The sequence below is a fragment of the Notechis scutatus genome, chromosome Z (assembly GCF_049901735.1).
Source record: "Notechis scutatus isolate UNSWTSFEM ecotype Mainland chromosome Z, rNotScu1.2, whole genome shotgun sequence".
Classification (NCBI taxonomy): domain Eukaryota; kingdom Metazoa; phylum Chordata; class Lepidosauria; order Squamata; family Elapidae; genus Notechis; species Notechis scutatus.
The window spans coordinates 138,600,042-138,622,782 of NC_142025.1; the positions used below are offsets into that span (position 1 = coordinate 138,600,042).

Here is a 22,741-nt window from a genome sequence, read left to right on the forward strand (position 1 = left end):
AAAGATCAATGTTTCACCCAAGGAGAAAAAAAACCAAAAGAAGAAATGTACAGACCTGGGAACTCAGACCCATATTTCCTAAAGAGACCACCATGGCTTGTTTGAATATAGAAAAGATGTAAAATACAGAACTAAACTTTGCATAGACATTAGACACTAAAGTTTACACTCTCAATTACCATGCACTTGCTGGAATTATTTCTCTGCTTTTTCTCTTCTCCCTTGGGGCAACCATTCAGCTCTCAGGGGAGTTTAATGAAGAATTCATGCTTCAGAGCAGTCTCTTTTGCTAAAATTATTGCTGGTGTGACGCTTCTTTAGGTTTGTTTGAGCCTCGCTTGCTTTAGCTAGTAGGAAGGAGGTAATGGCACCGGTTCTATGCTACTTGCTTCTCCTATGGCTCTCCTGCCACTGGACAGCAACCACTGAAACAACCAAGGAAACTCTGCAGGTGATCCAAGTCACAGGTGGGTCTTGTAGATGGTTGAAAATTGGAAGTTTAGTTGATAACTGATTTCAGATTAACAGGCAGGTATATTTTGGGAAAGTCAACAGTGTCGAAGTAAAACTTTAGAGAAACAATGTGTGTCCTTTTCCCATCATGGGCAATTCCAGACCAAATATCTGAGGTTTGCAAATAGCAAGCTTGAGATAAAAAAAGCTGGGTTTTTTTGCATTTCTTATCATCCCCATATCTTTTTTCTTGTTGTATTTTAGGTTGTAGATCTGGTTGTTGTTTTTTAGTGCAGTATATAGACAATATTCAGCAAGTATTATTTTAGCCTTTTTCAGAAAAAAATGACATCTGAAATTCACTTTTGGAAACCATCAGGTTATTATTAAACTTAGGGATAAAAAACAACCCAGAATCAGTTTAGATATTGTTTATTAATTTTTAAAAGCTATGCAAATTTGTCATTTGATTCTTATTCTAACTTACTGGGTTAATTTAATCTGTTTTAAGAATTTGCTTTTTAAAAATGTGGTTATATTTTAAATAGTTTTAGAGCTGCATTCTTTTTGAGACGCTTAACTGAAAAATTTCCTTTTTAAATTGGTATTAGCAATTAGAAATTCTTTAAGGGTTATTAATTATTTGCTTCATTTTGAAAGTATCATTGTTTTTATTTGACTTGTTGAGTACTTCCATGTGATGAAGAAGTAAACACTAATCAGAAAAAAATAATTGCTCCTAGAAAGAAAGGAAGTCTTAATAACTATATCTCACGTTCCAGAATCCCAGCAAGTTTCTTTGTCCTGCGGTCTGGATCATTCTCTGACTTCAGGTGACTTAGATCTGATCTGGCTTGGTCCAAAAAGGAATGAATTGCTGTATGTAAATATGGGGTACCACCATCCAGAGACAAGACTTAATGCTATGTGGGGCTTGTCGATCTACCAAATTGTTGTGCAAAATACCACTTGGTTTACATGTAATTGGAATGGACTGTCAGGAAACCGCCACATGCTTCCAAACAGAACCAGTAAGTGTTGTAATAATGAAAAGTTGTTAGAGAATTGACTGTTCTCCCTAGCTCCCCTCCATCCCTCACTTTGAACTTCCATCATCCCTAACCACATTGACCCTGCTGGCTGGAGGATGGTTAGAATTATAGTCTAAATCTGTCAAGACCCTGTTTGGGAAGTCTGCTCAAAATGTTATGTATTGTTGATGATGCATCAATCCAGGATGAAAAGAATCTAGGTAGGACAATGTAGCAGGTAACAGTATTGCCTTCAAATTAGCCATGGGTGTCCAGAAAATATGGCAGATATCCTACCCCAGAAGAAACAAGAGAAAGAAGACCCAACATGATATGATAGTTACATTGATTGACTAGGACCAAGGAGACCAGCTTAAAGTCTTCCCTCAGCCAAATAATCTAGCTAAGCTGTCTTGGGGCCTAATTAGTCTATCTTCCTACCCAATTCAGCCCTGTATCCCAGAGTTGATTTTAATGGGGAAAACTTGAATATCTGTACGGCATCTCCAAGAAGAATGTTATATTTAACAATAAACAAATGGAAGAAGAACAGCTGTGATAATTGCTTAGATGGTATCATTGTTATGGCCAACACCATGCACAAATTAAGAATATACCCAATAATACTTTGCCTTTTGGTCTGCAAGGCCGAAATAAACTATTTTAATCATGGATGATTATAGGATAAGGTGACCATGACAGTCTAACATATGCATAGGGGATCACTTAAGGAAACACAATTAGAGGGATAAAAGAGAAAGAAGTGAGGCTGGGGGAAAAGGTAATTTTCTGGGCTGAAAAAAAAGTGAACCAAGTAAATAATAACAGCAACATCTGCCCATCCCAGATCTTTTTGAAAGATTCGATAGATGGATAAAAATGCCAAATCCAATCTTAACATCTAGCTAATTGTATGATGAAACACAATAATAATTCATTAAATTTATATGCCACCCATCTCCAATGACTCTGGGCTGGTTTACCAAACTTATTTTTTTAGGTGGAGATGATTCTGACAACATCCAAGAGAAAATGGAAGCATATGAGAAAGAAGGCTATCCTGGTGGAAATTTTCCAGATGAAAACAGCTCTTTCCCTTATATCAGCCACAAGGAACCAGAACAATACCGTGAGTTGATTAGAGTTGCTTCTTCATTATTGCCTAGCTATTTTCAAGGGAACAGCCAGATGAAATCTTCAGGAATTCCAAGGTGGAGTGATGGTGGTGATTCTCTGTGGATTCCTTCTCTGCAAGGATTCCAAGGTCACCAGTCTTTTCACTCCTTCCCTTCATTCTAGCATGAGATTCCATCAGAGAGATTCCATCACACTTAAGGCCAAATCAGAGCTACCTTCCATTTTTCATTGGGAAAGGGATGGGTAACCTTTCTATTACCACATGGACAAGGCAATGACTAAAATGAATAGGGAAGAAGTATAAATTTTTATGGGGTTGAAAAGAATGTGAGTAAGGAGGTTTTATATGAATCTTTGGTAGGATGTAGGTTGTAATCCTTCCATCTAGGTGATGGTTGCTTTTTTTTTTTCCAACCAATATCCTTTAGTTGTGTTGGGTTATAGTTTCCATTATCTGTAACATAAATTAATAGGAATTGTATACAAGCACATGAATAGAAGTTTAGAAGTTGGAAGATAATTCCTTTAATTATTAAAGAGTGTTCAGTAATGGACAGGAATTGAATAGCAAATAGCATCTGTTAGTGGAATTGGTACTATTTAAGAGGAGAAATACACTATCATAGCTCAGATTGCAAACATCTGTATAATTAAATTCAGTACATGGCGATAATTTTCAGCATTTTTTTTCCAGCCTGTATTGTGATCCCCAATTTTGTAGCCAAAATAAAATATTCCTAAAGTTGGAAAGTCTGTCTGTAACATGAAGATGACATGGGACATATAAAACTATCACGGAATGAACCTTACAAATATTTTAATTTTGTTTTTTTTAAATTGAAAATTAAAGCTTCTTTAAAGCAGAATCATTAGTCTTTAAATTTCTAAGCTATCTGAAGTGTAGCCAAAATGCAGCTAGAATTTAAAGCATCTTCAAGTTTCATATGTGGAATTAATGTAAAATTGTGCTTCAGTTCAACTAGTTATTACTAACTTTTCTTCCGTAGAACACCAGGAAAAACTGCCTCATTCAGCAATGGATCCCAAATATTTTTCTTGTGATGCGCCAGTGCATAGAAATTGGACAGAGGGGACACTGCTCTGGATTCAGCATGATTCACCAGATCAAAATATAGTTCTGATTAATATGACAATACGGCGTTCCGTTCACTACTCACTGGATATGAATGCTAATCTTGTTTCTTTGATCCTTCCAAGAGTAACTCTGGAAGATGCTGGGAACTATTCCTGCCAGTGGAAAAATCAGACTTGCTATTTTCAACTAGAGGTGATAGCAAAGACAGGTGCGGCTCTAAGTAAACTGGTGGGAAGGGAAAGCTGTTTGTAAATAAGTTAGTATGAACTTAAAAATGCCATCAGGTTTATAAAATCCAAAGCTATTATTTCTGGTATTTTTTAAAAGAAAATCACATTGTTTTTGAAAAACTCATAAACCAATAATTTCTAGAGATTATAAACTAGATCTGTGTTTCTCAATCTTTTTTTTTTTTAACCTGTGGCCCTCTTCCAGCCTTGTTTTTCTCCTGTGGTACTAACACTCATCTTCTCACCCTTGTCCCATTACTGGATACAAACACAGGACAGTAACTGGTGTGTTTTCTGGCATCGATAAGACAGTATGTGTAATATAATATGCTTTATATTTTTGTGGCTGCTCAGCAGATGTTGTGAATCCCAGTTACATATTTTTCACTACTGGCCCTCTTGAAATATTCTAAGGTCCTCAGGGGGCCATATGTTCCAGATGGGACATCAACTCTACAGGAAGGGTAATATTACTTTTATTGAGAATCTTGCAAGTCTCGTTTTATTTCTCCCACCCCCCTGATTGTTATACTCAAGTGAATTAGGAAGGTATCTGCCTGAGCAGCTTCCAAATGTTATTTCATTTTGGACTTTAAAAATGCTTCAACCTTTTTGCCTAGGAAGCAATTCCTGCAAATTTTTGTCAACGGCCTTTTCCTTACATCATGAACCAGTGTTTCTCAACCTGGGAATTCTGGGAATTGAAGTCCATAAACCTTAAAGTTGTCAAGATTGAGATACACTGCTATATACCATAATCTAATCACATTTTCCGAATTAATACCATATATACATTTGTTGCCTTATCAGGCAAACAGGCAACAAGCTTTGAATGACACTGTAGCTGGAACCTGTGCTTGTATTTTTCATTAGCATCTAACATTTCATCAGGTGCTGAACGAGTGATAACAGCCTTTAAGCCTAATATCCAGCTCTGAAGATAGGAAACTTTGTTTTAAAAATTAAAAATTAAAATGCTCAGTGCCTAATATTTATTTATACTGTGCAGGTGTAAAATGAAAACATGCTAAGAATTTTGATGGGCAACAGATTCAACCAGTATTGGGTATTTTTAAAAACACTGCTACATTTAATACAAGTGCTTATTAAAAGCTAGAAATGGCATAGCAGGCACTGTCTTAGAAAACACACCTTCTTTTCTTATTTCAAACAGAGGGGATATGAACTGATTTATCGTCACACATATATATTCATATTTATTTGTTGCAGCTATTATTTAATTATTGCTAGTATTATTGATTTATTTACTGTGCATTATATATTGAAGAAAACCTGCTTTTTGCTTTAGAAATATCTTTGAATTGAACTTTAATAAAGCCTAATCACATCTTTTTCTTCCTTCTCCTCCATCCCAATGAAAGTTGTTTTGCATTGGATGATTTGGTCTGTAGCAATGGGATATATGGCTGTATGCCTTGGCTCTGTTTTTTGCTTTCTAAAGCTCCGGCAAGGTATGTATCTTTATAATCAGAATGAGAGACATGTATGGTTAAATATTTCCGGTAATTTATGCTGCTGTCTCTGATAAGTTAAATGTAAAGACTAACACAAGTAGACAGTTGAGCCCAGAATTTCTGTTGCTGAGACATTTGTTTAAGTGAGTTTTGCCCCATTTTATGACTTTTCTTGCCACAGTTGTTAAGTGAATCAATGCAGTTGTTAAATTAGTAACACGGTTGTTAAGTGAATCTGGCTTCCTCATTGACTATGCTTATCAGAAGGTCACAAAATGGGATCACATGACCCCAGGAGGTTGCAACCGTCATAAGTATGAGTCAGTTGCCAACGTCTGAATTTTGATCATGTGAGTATGGGGATGCTGCAATGGTAAATGTGGAAAATAGTCATAAGTTACTTTGTTTCAGGGATGTTGTAACTTCAAACGCTCATTAAATGAACTGTTGTAAATAGAGGACTACCTGTAGATTAAAGCTAATCCTTTCAGTACAAATATTTCTTGCCATTTGGTTATAGGTAGTCCTTGATTTACGACCACAACTGGGACCAGAGTTTTCATTTTTAAGCAAAGCAGTTGTTAAGTCAATCCCAATTTTACAGACTTTTTTGCCACTATGTTAAGTGAATCACAATGCCATTAAGCAAATTCGGCTTACCCCATTGAATGTGCTTGTCAAAAGCTAGCTGGGATGGCTGCAACTGGGATCATCAGTTGGGATCATCACGATGACCCCATGATCTCACTGCAATCAATGCAAATGTATGCTAGCTACCAAGTGCCTGAATTTTGATCACATGACCTTGGGACACTGCAATTGTCATAAGTGCAACAACAGGTCATAAGTCATTTTTTTCAGTGTCATTGTAACTTTAGTTGCTGAATGAATGGTTGTAAATCAAGGATTACCTGTATTACTTTTAAAGCTTACATGGCTTGAGATAATCCTCTATAGGTTCCTCCTTTGTTGAGATTATTTGAGCCTTTGCAATGTTTGACAGAAACCTAGGTTGACTCTTCTCCATAGTCCCTTTCATTATTTTGGAATGACTCTCTGGAAAACTGAGGACCCCAATAGGCTTCTTGGCTGTTGATTTTGTTTTAAATGTTTTAATATTCTGATCTCTAGTTTTGATGTTTTATTGCAACTTCTGGGAGCCCTCAATAAATGGTGATATTTTAGGCTTAATAAAATAAATGAAAGAATAAAATAAATGAAGGAATAATGTCATATTAATTTTATAGTTAAATATGAAGTCTGTGGATTCCTTTATTTATGATAACCATCCCATCCCATCTTAGAGCCAATTTGGTCTAGGGGTTAAACCACAAGTCCAGAAATAGGAAGACTGGTCTTAGACATGAGACCCTAAGATTTTGGGCCAATCACTTTCAGTCCAACCCATCTCACAAAATTGTTGTTTTGGGGAAAACAGGATGAAGGAATATTAAATCTTCACTCACTTTTTATTAAGAGCACACACACTTTTTTTGTCTGTGTTCTTATTGTTCTTCCCACAAATGAACTGACCCCTCCCAATTTATTATTTATCGGCCAAGAAATATTGATGGTTTCTTTTGAGTGGATTTATAGTTATTCCTTAAAAGTTGCAGGATGTTCAGTAAGAATATCAAGTAGCAAAGGAGCTCTCCTGAACCACCTGAAATAATCCAATCTACATTGTTCATCTATTTTTTTAGTAGTGCAAATTATAGACATAGTGGGAGAGGTAGGATTTATAGGTACATATGTGTGTGTGTGCATATATTAGTGTTTGAGAAAGGTAATTAATGAAGAACAAATAGATGAAGAGGTAGTTTTAATCTATTTTTGACTCTTTCCCTGAATGTTGTATGTAGCCGTCCAATTTATTTTTCCTGGGATATGAAACCTTCAGATATTTTTTTCCCCTTTGACACACTAGTGCATTGTTTTTCAAACTCAGCAACTTTAAGATGTAGCTGATTGGGGAATTCTGTAGTTGAAGTCCACATATCTTATGATTGGTGAGGTTGAGAAACACCAAACTAATGTGTCAAAATTGCTACAGTGAAGAAAACCCTTTATAGGTAGTCCTCAATGTACAACCACAATTGAGATCAAATTTTCTGTTGTTAAGTGAGACATGTGTTAAGTGAGTTTTGCCCCATGGTATTTCTTGCCACAGTTGTTAAGCGAATCATTGCCATTGTTAAGTTAGTCACATAGTTGTTAAGTGAAACTGGCTTCCCCATTGACTTTTCTTGTTAGAAAGCCACAAAAGAGGATCACATGACCTTGCGATACAGCAAACGACATAAATATGAATCAGTTGTCAAGATCTGAACTTTGATCATGTGACCATGGGGATGCTGCAATGGTCATAAGTGTGAAAAATGGCCATGTCACTTTTTTCATTGCCATTGTAACTTTGACTAATGACTAAATGAACTGTTGAAAGTTGAGGACTACCTGTGTTTGAAATGTTCTCTGTCAACCTTTCTTGTTTCAGTCAACCGAGCTCGCAGACAACAGAAAAAGTTGATGAGTCATAACAGGAGGCAAGTACTCAGGATGTAACAGAGTGCCAAAAAATAGTGGGAATTGTGTACCAAATTTGGAGGACTATGTATAAGAGAAGATTGTGGACTCTACAAGATAGGCCTGGCAAAAGGGTAACAGGAGAGACTAGTCAAGAAAAATGAAGGAATGGCTTTGTATTAACTTTAGAGGTAAAGAGTGAGCATCTGGTGGTTAAATTCCAGATGTTTTATATACTTGAAATCCTAAGGCATAAGTGCTTAAGCTGTACAGTATCTGGTTCCTGAAAATTTGGCATGCAAAAATAAAAATAAAAAATCAAAAGTGTTAGTAGATTAAAATTTTTAGCCTGGCAGAAGAAGGAAATTATTAAATACATGCCCAGATATGCTGTCTCAGTTAAATTAAATTAAGACCCTCAATTTAAATTACATTAAATTCAGTCCTTGGCATGTTCATCCCTTCTTTTTTGGAATGTCATGCTTTTAGCATGGTACTCAAGGTCAAGTCTGATCCTCAACCCAGAATAAGATATGGATCTCTGCCCCAGATGAGTCTTCCCCATATCTGGTGGCCTCCAATTTTCTGAAGGAACAGTTGCCAGAAATAGTTCTTCTTTGATAACATGTCCAGCCCATTTACAAAAATTAGTCAATAACTATTGATGGAGATTCCTTAATTTTATAAATTCCATTGATATAGGAAGATAATTTTAGATTCTGAATTAAATGGCTTTATGAGCCTGGGGAGACATTTCTAGGTTGATATTATGTGTTTCTCAACTCCATGCTGCATACGGGGTCCCAATAAGGACCCCAGGTATTTTCTCTGATCTTCTCCCCTAATGGCCCAAGTGATAATAGATATTGTGTTCTAGTGGACTATTTTAAGCTTATGAGTGATAACCACAATTGTCCTCCCAAAAAAGCTCTGTTGAGCATCTGATGTCCTTCACATTTGTGCCCTGACAAAGCAACTTGTGTTCAATTCAGATCTTGATGCCATTCATATTTTATGTGTCTCTCATTTCCAGAAGATATTTTTATGCCAAACGAAACAAAAGATCTATCTCCAATAGGATTATGGTATCTGCAGGAAATGATGATGGTGAGTTAACTAGGACCTTTCTCCATTCATAAAAGTCTTCCTTATGATTATGCTAATGTGAATTTTTCCACTATTTAAACTGGCAAAAAGTACGCTAATGAAAGCTGCTTTAGGAATGCAGCAAAACACTGGTGTTGTCTTTACAGATTTAATGCAGGAAAAATTAACGAAAGTAATTGGCAGATCTTCTGGCTCCAACCAAGAATGATTTACAATAAGAAAATCATCTCCCTAACATGGACTTGGATTGGAGTTGAAAAGAAGGGAAGTTTTGACATATAGCAAAATGTGCTCTGGTTTCACACAACTGTGTTGTGTGATATATAAAATCCTTTGGGACATTAATTTAGCTTTATTCTGAATTAGTGTTGTAAAATGATTAAAGTCCTAGAGACTAAAACACGTGAAGAAAGGTTGCAAGATTGGGTTTGGCTAGTCTAGAGTAAAGAAGGAGACATAATATTCCAGTATTTGAGAGGCTGCCACAAAGAAGAAGGTTCAACTAACTTATTTTTCCAAAGCACCAGAAGACAAGACAAGAAACAATAGATGGAAGCTAATCAAGAAGAGAAGCAACCTCGAACTAAGGAGAAACTTCCTAATAGTGAGGACAATTAACCAGTGGAACCATTTGCCATTAGAAGTTATAGGTGCTTCATCACTGGAGATTTTTTTAAAGAAAAGGCTGGACAGCCACCTAGAATGGTATAGGATCTCCTGCTTGAGCGATTAGAAGACCTCCAAGCCCCCTTCCAGCTCTATTCTGATTGATTGATTGATTGATTGATCAAAGTTTCTCTATTCTGGAACAGTGCTAAACTCATAAGAAACTTGAAACACTCAATTATGGGGAAAGTTGCAAGCTGAAGTGGGAAAGAGCTTTCTATTGCACCAAACAATGGCCCTCTTAAACATGCCAGCTCTATTTATCCATGACAAAAATGACATATTGTGAAGGAAAACTCTTTGGCTACCAACAACGGTAGGTTCAGAAGGAAATAGTATTGGATGGAACAGAATGAAATGCGAAATTCCCTCTCCCGTCATCTTTGTATTCCTGTGTGTGTGTTTGCACACATGTGCATGTGCGCACACAAGCTATATTTCCACATATTGTAGTAGTTTTCTTGATGCCAGATTAAAAATTTGAAACTGAGGCAATTTTGCAATCAAGCTACCCAGGCCTTTGCTGTTGAAGCTGGGGGTAGTCTTACTGCAGACTCCTCCTGACTGTATAGCTGCTTTGACTGCTTTATTTTCCATGAAAGGAAAGCAAGGAGAAATAGCTTTATAGTAGGCCTTCTGTGGCAGAAAATGAGTCCCGGGGCCTGGGAGAATTGTTCTGTTTCCCTTAGTTCCCCTATTACCTAATCCCCTGAAGCAATCACTTCATACAGTCAGAGAACTGACAGCAGACACATGTGGGTTTTCAGCTGCCAAGTACTGGCCCAAAGTAGGTTCCCCCCACTTTGCCTCTTTCCTCCCTCTTTGCTTCATGCACAAACAGAACCCCTGTTCCTCCTGCTGAGTTAGAATAGGGCAGGGGTGGGATTCAAATTTTTTAACAACCAGTTCTGTGGGCGTGGCTTGGGTGGTGGGCGTGGCTTGGTGGTCATGTGACTGGGTGGACATGCCTTGGTGGTCATGTTATTGGCTGGGTGTGGCCAACTCAATATCACTCACATCGAGGCACGCATCTCCTCCCCTAGCCTCTTCATGCTGCAACAGTCGTAAGTGTGAAAAATAGTCATAAATCACTTTTTTCGGTGCCATTGTAACTTTGAATGGTCACTCCACACAAGCAAAGTACCAGCAAAGGAGGGAAAAAAAACTCCAGAGATATTCCTGAGACAGGAAGTCTAGTCCAGCCAAGAATGTAATAAGGGTTAACGGAGAGGCAGTTTTTGTAAGCAACACCAAAATGTTTCCTTCCTGCCTTCCTTACAGGATTAGGCCAGTAATTTCTTCTTAACAACCGGTTCTCCAAACTGCTTAGAATGTTAACAACCGGAATAGGTGTGAACTGGTAGAATCCCACCCCTGAAATAGGGACTGGAAGTGTAGAACAGAACACAACAGAACAGAATACTTTGTTTGGCCAAGTGTGGAATTTGTCTCCAGTACAAAAGCTCTCAATAAATATGCAAAGTAATTGAATAACAGCAGCAGCAGCAGCAGCAACAACAACAGTTGTCGATAAGAAAGAGAAAAAACTCTGGATAGTGGATGTGGCAGTGCCTGGAGACAGCAGAATAGAAGAGGAAGAACTGGAGAAGATCACGAAATACAAAGACCTGCAAATTGAAATAGAATGACTATGGCAAAGGGAAGCAAGGGTAGTACCAATAGTACCCACCTTAGGTGCAGTCCCAAAACAACTGGAGCACCACCATAGCTATTGACAAATTTGCCATCAGTCAATTGCAGAAGGTAGCTTTACTTGGAACAGCTTCCATCCTGCAATGGTATCTGTAACACCATCAAGCATCCAGATTTGCCTATTCCAGGTCCTTCGTAAGGATTTGATAGGTAGACAAAAGTGCCAAGTCCAGTCTGAATATCTGGCTGGCTGACTGATGATCAATAATAATAACAATAATACAGCATTTGATTGCTGCTGGGTTTGAAAGCACCCTGCATCAACAGCTACATCATGAATAAGGCAGCCTTGCAGCAGGAGCATTTATTCTTCTGGAGGCAAGCTGTCCCACTGATTAATTGTTCTGACTCTCGGGAAATTTCTCCTTAGTTCTAGGTTGTATCTTTCTTTAATGATCTTCTACTCATTACTTCTTGTCCTGTCCTGTCCTGTTGGAGGATAGGTTGCTACCCTCTTCTTTGTGAGGGTAATATAATAAGGGCAATGCCTATGTATAAGTTCTGGAACATTCTCTTGACAAAACCAGAACATTTTTCTCATGAGCAGAAGTTGTTTTCTATGAATATTTGGTCAGATTCTTGAAACTGCTGCAGTGGCAAGTGGGATTGATATAGTGTGAAGCAAGTGCCAGACTTGTAGCATCTTGAAAGATTACAAATTTCTTAATGGCAAAAGAAGGTACATTTTCAAATGCACCTTCTATCTTTATTTGGCTTTAAAGAATTCTCCTCTGGAAGAGATATTTTGATGCAATGTGCTTCTTGTCTCTTAAGTCATAGAGCAAGTTGATGCCTATGAAAACATGCCGCCAGATATGTGTGCACAACGTGGCCAAAGGTTACTGCAGAAAGGAAAAATCTTGCCTGATACCCTCAATTTGGAAGGTAGGTACATATAGGCAGAGCATAGAATTAGGTACTGTGTGTGAAATTTGTAACAGGGGAAGTGTGCCAATAATAAAAATGGTGTAAAGAGCAAAGACTGATTATGACTGGAGTAATGTTACAGTAATAGGAAATAATATTATACAATCAGATAAGGTACCATTATAAACATTGTGTTTTCTCTCCCCCTCTCTCTTTTTCTTTTTACGAACTTGTAAACCCTTGATTTGGGATGGGGTTGGGGCGACAGGGAAGAGCTGAGCATTTACTGGCCAGATGCCCTTCCTATCATCTATGTAGAGTTTGCAGTAGATATTTTCTCTTTGCACCCTGAGAGACATCACATTTTATCTACATCCTGTGAATTGCTTTTAAAGATCTGGCTTTGGGTAGCTAGTAGTTTAATTTTGGTTTAATTTCTGAGGGTGTGAAGCCAACGATACAAAGCACAGGATGGGAATCTCTAGCTGAAGAGTTCTGAAAAAGTAAACATTTTTCAGATATGAAGTTAACGCAGCCCAATCCCCAAAATAGTTTCATAACTCTTACTGCATGAACAAGGGCCTGCATGAACAAGACTGTAATTTATGGTGTTTAGACATCTTCTAAATGTTCCTAGGTATTTATTTATAACTTTTCCTGTTATTGTAAAGCAACATTAGTCACAGTCACCTGTGACTACTAAGGCTTCCTTAAATGAAGGCAGGATGCAAAAAAAAAAACACCCGAGCACAGGAAATGGGTAAAGCTGTTTGAAGAATGAACAAAAGAGGCCCCTCCACCTTTCAGCGTGGGGCACCATTTTGTGGATCCTTCTCCTCTTCTTTCTCCTTCTCCATCTCCATCTCCTTCTCTTCTTCCAGATTCTGCAACTTCACAAGGTTAAAACCCTCTTATAATTACTAGCAGCTATTGTAAGTATGGTAGTAGCACAGAATATCTTCATGCCTTGTGCCACCAGTAGTGTTAATAGCATGCTTTGTGCAACAAACTGATTCAGCTATGCACCTTTTTTGACATAAGCAACACAGATGAAGGTAGAGGAAGTAAATAACTTTAACTCTTCCTCTTTTTGCATGATTAGACAAAGTTATTTCACTATGAATGATCTACAACATCTTCTGTTCACGCACTCATAGAAAAGGGTTCGTTGAAATGAAAGCACATTTAACAAAGTAAACTTTTCTTACTTTACTTCAAAGTGGTATAAACCAAGAAGCAAAAAAAAAAAAAAAAACCCAGGTAAAATCAGATATGATCACATGATGGCTTGCTTAACAATTGCACACTTAACAATGAACTTTCCAGTCCCTATTGTGGTCAAAAATCAAGGACTACCTATAGTATCATGCAGTCTCTTTTTAATGTAGGAGGCCAGTGCCTTAAAAAGAGCATTCTCAATCTTAGCAATCATAATGCACTATGTTATTTAATTAATCAATTAGTGTGACTACTTCCCATGAACAGAACCAAATACCATCATAAATACACAAATAATAAAAAGTATTTGTGACTGACAAATGTTCCAGACTGTTATGAATCAATAAAGTAACTAATATAAAATGCAAAGTAGGTTTTGAAGGCCTGCACATCTGATTGGTCCTCAAACAACGAACGAGGATTGGTCAGGATGAGGCCACTTATTATTGGTTATTATTTGAACTTATCGCAAAGACTATTGGTTAATAGGGCAGCAGCCAACCCTATAAAAGGGTTACTGCTGCCCATAGAGTTTGCTCTGTTCTATTCTATTACTGTTATTATTAAAGAGTTGAAGTCACTGGTCAGATGTCTGGTCTCCTTATTCGCCAAACTTAACACAGACAACACTCCCACTTGTGGCTTTGCTCCTTGCTATGTACAAGCCTCATGGGTGTTCCCTTGCAAGTTGCTTGAGAATATCCAGTTGCTTGACACTTGAAGTCTGAGAAGCCATGCCTTATGTCAATCAATCAGAATATAGCTGGAAGGGACCTTGGAGGTCTTCTAGTCCAGCCCCCTGCTCAAGCAAGAGATCCTATATCATTTCAGACAAGTAGCTGTCCAGTCTCTTTTTAAAAACCGCTAGCGATGAAGTACCCACAACTTGTTCTTACTGTCAGGAAGTTTCTCCTTAATTCCAGGTTGCCTAATTGCTGCACAAAGCATGCTATTAACACTACTGGTGGCACAAGGCATGAAGATATTCTATGCTACTGCCACACTTGCTAAGGCTGTTAATGATTATAAGAGGGTTCTTTCCTTGATTAGTTTCCATCCATTGTTTTTTGTCCTGCCCTCTGGTGCTTTGGAAAATAAGTTGACTTCCTCCTCTTTGTGACAGCCCCTCAAATTCTGGAATACTGCTGTCATGTCCCCTCTAGTTTTTCTTTCTCTAGACTAGCCAAATTCAAATCCTGCAACCGTTCTTCATACATTTTGGTCTCCAGGTTTTCAATCAATCTATTTGTTCTTTGCACTTTTCCCAAAGTTTCAACATTTTTTTTTGTAATGTGGTGATGAAAACTGGGTGCAGTATTCCAGGTGTGTGTCGAGCCCAAAATTGACATTTGTGTATAAGCCTCCTTCTCCCAGTGTGACCTTACTAAGTCTTTATAAATGATACTAATGGTGATTTTGATTATCTGATGTCAATCAGATAATTTTCTGATCATTTTCTGATCTCAATCGAAAAAGGCTAGTCTAAGAATTGCACATAACCGTTTCTCCCTTTTCTTTCCATCAGATGAAGAAGTATATGAATGCCCTGATAGTGAAACTGAGCTGAAATCAGGTAGTTAAAATGGGTCAAGTGGGGGGTGGGGAGGAAATGATAGCACAAGAGTTAGCTCTCAAGCCATAGATATAGGGTGATCACCAAATGTACCACACTTGACTGAGAGCTTAATCTCTTAACTGAAAAAAATTAACCTCTTGAGATATATAGGATTGGATGTGGGGTGGGTTATAGGTAAAACCAGAAAACAAAGGAAACCACACCTCTTTACCAAGCTTTAAAGTGGGCAAGTGGTAGCATCATAGTAGAATGTGGAAGAGGAAAATAATAGTGAAAGTGAGAAAAAAGTGGGTGGGGCAGCCACTTCTGGGTCGCTGTTGTGTGACTCAAGGACAAATTGCTCAATTTTGCTGCCTTTACAAAGTCTGCACAGTGCTGTGGAATTTCCAAAACTGCAGAAAGCTTCTGCAACACTTGAGGACTGCATTAAGGCAGCAAAATGGAACCCTCTGCTCCATGGCTGCCATCTTGTCCCACTGCCCCAACATGAAGTCTGGGAATTGTCAAAAGGTAAATGTGGGATAGGTATAGGCCGGAGGTGGTATTCAGCAGGTTCTGACCAGTTCTGGAGAACTGGTAGCGGAAATTTTGAGTAGTTTGAAGAACCGGCAAATACTACCCCTGACTGGAGATTTTACAGTATCCTTCCCCTGCCACACCCACCAAGCCATGCCCACAGAACCAGTAGTAAAAAAATTTGAATCCCAGTAGTAAAAAAATTTGAATGGTATAGATATATGGGGAGGAAGCCAAGGACTGCAGGGTCCAGGCAGGACAGGATGAGGAAAATCTTAGCTAAATCTGGCCCTAGGTTCTGCCTCGGTTTATCTTCCCAATAAGCAACCAAGTCGGAAGATCATTTAAAAACAGTTTATTAGGGTACCCTGATAAAGTGGGATCTCTCTATGAAAAAGGAGAACCTGGAGACCCACTTTACATTCCTTTTTATTGTTAACACAACAAAGAAAATGAAAGGAAAGTTGGTTGGACAGGATAAGAGTAATCCCTCCTTGCACAGTTAATCAATTATAAAGCTTGTTTGAAGTTATATAACCAATCCTAGTTGACACTAAGAAACATTTAATTATCAGGAGATAGTCTCCAAATATCCTTCAGTATATTATCTTTTCAATTTAGGAATGTTAAAAACTTACAACCATAGGATAAAAGTTTTCCTACATTCCAGTCTGTCATGAGCCTAAACATCATTTTAAAACAGAAAATACGTCAAATTAAAATACAAAGCATCTATGTTACTTAAAGTTACAAAATCCATGATATGTGCCCCTCAAAATGTATGTCATGTGCCCCTCAGGAGACAGGCAGCATAATGTTGCAGCATCCCTGTGGTCAATCATAAGGGCAAATGACCACAGGCTGGTGCAGTGGCCATAACTTTGAAATGGGATCATAATGTAGTTTGGGTGGTGGTGGTTTGTCCTCAGTTCCAACTGCCGGTAGGTGACCTGTCATATCGCAAGGACTACTTGTAACCTTTTTAATCTTGTTTGGTTTTGCTTCAGATGATGAAAACTATGAAAATACTCAAGAAGAAGTGAAACCAGGAGATGTAGCTCTGAATGGTAAACCAATTTCTCTTACAAGTTTTGCTTTCTTTAAGTAAGTTTGCATCAGATTGCTTCATTGATTTCCTACATTTTGTGAAGGAAACTGATGAACTTCTCAGGGCAAGTGCAGAAAAGTTTTGAAGAAGTCAAGACACTGGCCATGACCGTGGGGTGCAGATGTCCTGCTTGGTTTGCTTGACCATCTTGTACAGATGCCACCTGAACCTTCATTCTTCAGCAGCTCTTTGAATGAGTAATGTTACCTGGGGAGTAGCAGAACCCTATTGGATTTGTGGGCAGAGACCTATAATTTTTAAAGGTAGATGAAAAACAAATACTGAAGGAGAATGTTAAACATTCACTTGTGTGTGCGTGAGAGGGGGGATTCTGAATTTTGTACAGGTAGCCCTCAATGTACAATCACTTGTTTAGTGATCACTCAAGGTTGCAATGGCACTGAAAAAGTGACTTACAACTTTGACATCCCCACAGTCATACAATCAAAATTTGGGCGCTTGGCAACCAGCATGTATTTATGATGGTTGCAGTGATTCTACATCATGTGATCACCATTTGTGACCATCTCAATTGGCTTATGACAAGCAAAATCAATGGTGGGAAGACAGAATTTGCTCAACAATCACATGGTTCACTTAATAACTGCAGTGATTCACTTAACAATTGGGGCCAAAAGTGTAAAATTATATACAATCTGTTGTTCCCAGTTCGGGTCTGAGCCTGATTGTTCTGTATTCTGTACAGTGGTAGATTTGTTTTCTGTACAGATGCAGATAGATAAACTCCACAAAACATCCATAACAAAGCTGGTTCATCAGGTATCCTCATAACTCACATTGTGACAAAGTTCTTCTTTAATGAACAATCCTTTGCATATCTGTCTTGTAGGTAAAAAGATGATTATCTGCTATCCTTTTTCTTTCATCTCGTAGCGGTAGATATAGAACAGTTACCACGAGTCTGTGAGTTCAGCCAAGAGAGGAAACCTCCCCCCACCCCTCGAGGCTCAATTTAGTGACCAATCAGGATTACAGATGTGGTCACGTGATATGGACTACATTTCCCAGGATACCTTAACTACATTTACCATGATGCATTCCCTTAAGGGGACAGCTCACAATTGCTACCTAACTATCCAATTCCCATACACTGGCTGGACAGCACACTCCCCGCCTGGAATTGTAAATTCCACTGTTAAAAGAAGAGGGGAAAAAAACTATAAACTAAGATAAGCAGTAGACAGTAATGCTAACTGAATAGCAGATAACTATATAACTAAGATAAACAGTTAGCTATGTAACTAAGAAAAACAGTAAACAGTAAAAAAAACAGTAAATAAAGCATCAAACAAAGCAAAGCATGCAAAGCTTGAGGTTCAATCTTCAAGTTCAGCCTCTTGGTGCAAGTCTGCTGGTCACCTCTGGTGGCCTTTTAGGGTTTACAGGTACTCTTGGTGGCAATGGTGAAAGTCTGGTGATTGCTTGCGGCTGTTTAGGGTGTCCTAGCGAAAGTGTACTGATCACCGGTGGCCTTTTAGTCTGGAACGGCATTCTTGTTTTCAATGGCGCTAAAGGGCATTGGAAGGCTGTTGGAATGGATGGTGCTAAGGCATTTGCCTGGGTTGGGGCCTGCATCCGATTGACGCTGACAATTTCTGAGATTCCCCAACCCAGGTCTGTCTTGAAGGCAAAGGGTGAGTATCTTGGGCCTCTGACTATTTTAGTTTGTGCTAAGGTGTCAGGAACATCTAATCCCAGCAAGAGCAAAATCTTGGCTTCAGGATCAAGGGCGGGAAACAGATGAACCATATGCTTCAGGTGAGGTATGCTGCTAGCTACCTCTGGTGTTGCAATGTGGCTGCGGTCATCTGGTATCCCGTTCCATTCCAGCACGGGCAGAGGTAGAAACTGGGAACTTCCATCTAATGACTCTATACAGAATCCAGTAGCTTCTCTCCCCAACCGTGCGTCTTGGTGTGGTGCACATCGATATCATGAAGTGCACTTCTTCCTTTTGAACATCAAAGAGGTTGAAGAATTTGGACTTGGCTAGTGAGCAATCACTCTGAGGGTCCAGTATTACATACATCTTCACTGCTTCTTCTGGGCGTCTATCTGGGTAGACTTTGGCTAAGCAGATCTGACGACAAGTGCAAGGGGCTGGTGTGCCATTGCACACCGCTGTGCAATTGACACTCACCACTGACTCTGGGTGTGCTTCTGCAGCACATTGAGGCTCCTTGTTCAAAGGAGGGCTACAAGATGTCTGCATTGGTGGATCAGTGTCTGGATGAAGCGCAGTCGGGTGCTGGTCACTATTGCATAAGTCACATTGCACCTTAGCTGTGCAATATTTGGACGGGTGTTTGGATTCGCAACACTTGTAGCTGTATTGGTACTCCCTTAGCAACTCTTTTCATTGGGTCAGTGATTTCACTGCAAACCCAGTGCAATTGTTCAGCGAGTGATGAGTGTGGTGCATAGGACAAAACTGTTTTCTCTTTGGAGTAGGAGATCTAAGTTGGGTTGGATGGGATGAGTTAGCTGAGGAGTGTACCTCTGTCTTATGGACAGCCATGAAGGGTCTTTCCCTTGCAGAGTGCATAGGGCCTGTGGACAATATATGGTTGCTGTTGTATCATTTTTCATTAGGAGGGCTAACAGCTCTGAGTGCTCAGGCCTCGGAGGAGTTGCACACTATTGCCTGGTGGGCCACAAATTTTTTGAGAATAGTAAAGGATATAAAGTTGTGGCAACCCTTGGCCATGAAGGTGTCGGACATCTGGAGCCACTGTTCAATTAGCACCTGCGGGAGTTTTCGAACGAACTTGTTTTGCATGTCGTCTTGGTCAAGATAAGCGAGTCCCGGTAACTTGGGATCCCGTTGTGCCACTTTCAGTTGTATGAGTTATATTAGAGAGTTCTGTGATCAGGTGAGGCTAGCCAATAGGAGTTTTAGGAAATCTGTGGAGGCTATCCAGGAGTGTTACTTGTACATCTGAGGCAGCGCTGTACAGATTGTTGAGTTTTTGCCATCACAACTGTAGGGCAGCGTCTGGGTTGTTTAAGTGGGAGGCATAAAGTGCCTTTATATCTCTGGCAGACTGCAGCCCTAGCTACGTCATGTATAAGTACTTCATTGGATTTCAGGCGTGCAGTCTGAATGGAGTGCAGGAAAACTTTCTTCCATAGGAGATATTCACCACCTGGCTCATCAGAGAAGTTGTATACAACGTTAGTGGCCAAATCTAGCTTTCCTGTGCTTACTGCCAACTTTCTCCAGTAGTCTGCATCATCTGTAGAGTTGGGTTGAGGCATTGACATAGAGGGGTCTTCCCTTGGATTCTCGTAGGGTAGGTTCAAGTTGTATGTCAATGATGGATTGTAGCCTTTCTCCCAGTGCTTACGGAGGATGTCATTCTGCCATTCCAGAGGCGATGGTGGAGCTTCATGCTGCTGTGTAGGCTGGCAACAGTTATCTTGGTGTGCCTGTGAGCTTGGGTAGTGTGGAGATTGTGGCTGGAATGGTACTGCCTGTGGATTGAGTGTGGCAGGTGTCATCGGTTGCATGTCTACTTGTTGAGGAGTCGTCGTGATCACTGTTGGGCTAATTTGCTCACCTGGCAGGCCATGAGACATTGGAGTAGGGTTGCTGGTTCTGGGAAGAGAATCTCGGACCTTAGTATGTACAACATCAGTTGGGGAAGGTTTGCTGTTGGTGGGAAGTGAATCTTGTACTTTAGGTCGTACGTCAGTTGCGTAACTGACATGTAGAGTCTGTGGTTGAGATTCATCCCAGTGCTTCCCCGGTTGTGGGAGACTGCTAGGCAACTGAGGCAGTTCCATCTGCTCATTTTGTAGTGGGTGCTGCTCATCCACGTAGGCTTTGACCCGTGTATCTGGGCTCTCTTCTCCCAACTCTTCGAGGTTGAATTGGAAGGAGGTGTCGTCGGCCATCTTCCGCCATGCTGCGGCTGTGCCGTCTTTGTTGTGGCATCTCTTTGCCGTTTGGCTAACTCCAATTGGGCCTGAACTTTGGCCAATTCTGCCTGCTGGTAGGCCTGGGCTTTGGCCATTTCTGCTTGTTGTTCGGCCTGGGCCTTGGCCATTTCTGCTTGTTGAGCTGCTACTGCCGCCTTCTGCTGTGCTGCCTCCTCTGTGGTGCATAGCTCTACGTCTGCTACTGCAGCTTCTACTTCAGCTTCTGCAGCCCATTCGGCGTAACTTGCTGCTTTGGAGACCTTAGATGCGCTGCTACGACGGGAGGATGCTCTGGAAGGATGGTGAGAGCCGGCAGCAGAGAATTGGCGTGTGGCACTGGAACCTGCTTGCGATATAGCCAGTTTGGGATGGAGGGAGGAGGGTTTCTTAGAGTGGTAGGAAGAAGACACATGTGACCGAGGAGCTATGTCAGATGTGGCCTGCTCCCTTGATGCTACTTCCTGCCGAAGCACGTTGTGGAGCACTGCCTGGAGGGCTGTCTTGCTTTCCTCGACACAGTCTTCACATTCCTTGTGAAACTCCTCGAAGCGTTGGACATGTTGTAGGAGTTTGGGGTCACCCAGTCTTGACTGGATGGACTTGAGGTTGTCTTCGCTGCATCTCCACCGTGCGAGAAGAGCATCTAGATCAATTAGCAATGTGTGGAGTTTCTCGGGGGGCAGCTTGTGTTTTGGGGCATCACAGATCTTCTCAAGCTCCACCCAGGAGTCTGTGTATATTGCTTCTCCCAATCGTTCCTCAAGTGTTCTTCCCTGGATTTTGTAAGCTTCTTACTCTTTCTGAGGTCGTAGGCTTTCAGAGGTATCTCCGCTTCCATAGAGATTTGGACATCTGAAACTAGGTTTTGGGAACCAGGCTGCATGTTCACATCAAGGGTGGGTGGAGGGTTCGAGTCCTCTGGTACTTCAGGGACATCGATCATGGCTGAAGCAGTTGCCATGTTTCAAATTGGTAAAAAGTGACTTTTGGAAAATTTAGTGATTTTCCATGTAATTCCCTTTTTTTGTAGGGTGCGCTGAAAGCAGGTAGCAGAAAGTAGAATTGCTGCTGGATTTAATACTTCAGCACGTAGGTGGCGTTGCAGAGTCTGGGCGATGCTAGCACAGCACACAGTATAGCAGTTTCTAGGGTGCAATGTGTACTTGCTATACAAGGGGGAACTAGAGGTTGCATAGCAAAGTCTGAGACTTTGAGGGCTAAACGCAGAAATATGCGTAGCGAAGTCTGAAGACTTGGAAGCTAAATGCAAAAATATGCCTGTTAGTGTCGCTTGCTCCACAAGGTGGCAGTAGAGGTTGCGTAGCGAAGTCAGAAGACTGGATGGCTAAACGCAGAAATATGCATGGAAGACGCTGTTGCTATGCCCATGTTAGGTTGCAGTTAATCCTGGAACCTTGAATTAAATTGATAAATTGTCCACAATAATTGCAAAAAGGAATTATCATTGGATAAACACTCTGGTCAAATTTGAGAAACTGTGTAAAAAAAAAAATCAAACTCTGGGAAATTTCTCCTTGAACCCCAGATGTAGCTGTGGGCTGCTTTGCTTAGGTCTGTTAGGTTGCAGTTAATCTTGGAACATTTGAATTAAATTGATTAAATTGTCCACAATAATTACAAAAAGGGATTATCATTGCAAGCACGTATTGGTAAACTCTGGGAAATTTCTTCCTGACCATGAGATGGTGCTGTGGGATGGTTTGCTTGAGTCTATAGGGGGGGTGAACTCCAGAGGAATTTATTTATTTATTTTATTTATTTATTTGATTTGTCAATTGTTTACAAGATAATAAGTACAAGTGTATACATAGTTGTGAATATATGAAATGGGTACATATAAGAAAAATAAAAGAATAAGAGAAACAATAGGACAGGGACGGTAGGCACGTTGGTGCGCTTATGCACGCCCCTACAGACCTCTTAGGAAAGGGGGTGAGGTCAATAGTAGACAGTCTAAGGTTAAAGTTTTTGGGGTTTGGGAAGAGACTACAGAGTCGGGTAGAAATTCCAGACATTGACCACTCTATTGCTGAAGTCGTATTTCCTGCAATCAAGTTTGGTG

General features: G+C 39.9%; 1 protein-coding gene across 2 annotated transcripts in view; it reads left to right on the forward strand.

Moving 5' to 3' along the window:
* Window positions 1-233: 233 nt before the first annotated feature.
* CD19 (CD19 molecule) overlaps window positions 234-22,741 on the forward strand; it is a 38,729-nt gene continuing 16,221 nt past the window's right edge. For both annotated transcript variants that reach the window (XM_087947559.1, XM_087947560.1), the window contains exons 1-10: window positions 234-467; window positions 1,236-1,484; window positions 2,485-2,613; window positions 3,629-3,925; window positions 5,330-5,419; window positions 7,917-7,965; window positions 8,979-9,052; window positions 12,206-12,316; window positions 15,042-15,089; window positions 16,616-16,675. In XM_087947559.1, coding sequence (XP_087803685.1) covers window positions 365-467; window positions 1,236-1,484; window positions 2,485-2,613; window positions 3,629-3,925; window positions 5,330-5,419; window positions 7,917-7,965; window positions 8,979-9,052; window positions 12,206-12,316; window positions 15,042-15,089; window positions 16,616-16,675 — 1,210 coding nt within the window. In that variant the 5' untranslated portion in view covers window positions 234-364. The remainder of the gene's footprint in view (window positions 468-1,235; window positions 1,485-2,484; window positions 2,614-3,628; window positions 3,926-5,329; window positions 5,420-7,916; window positions 7,966-8,978; window positions 9,053-12,205; window positions 12,317-15,041; window positions 15,090-16,615; window positions 16,676-22,741) is intronic.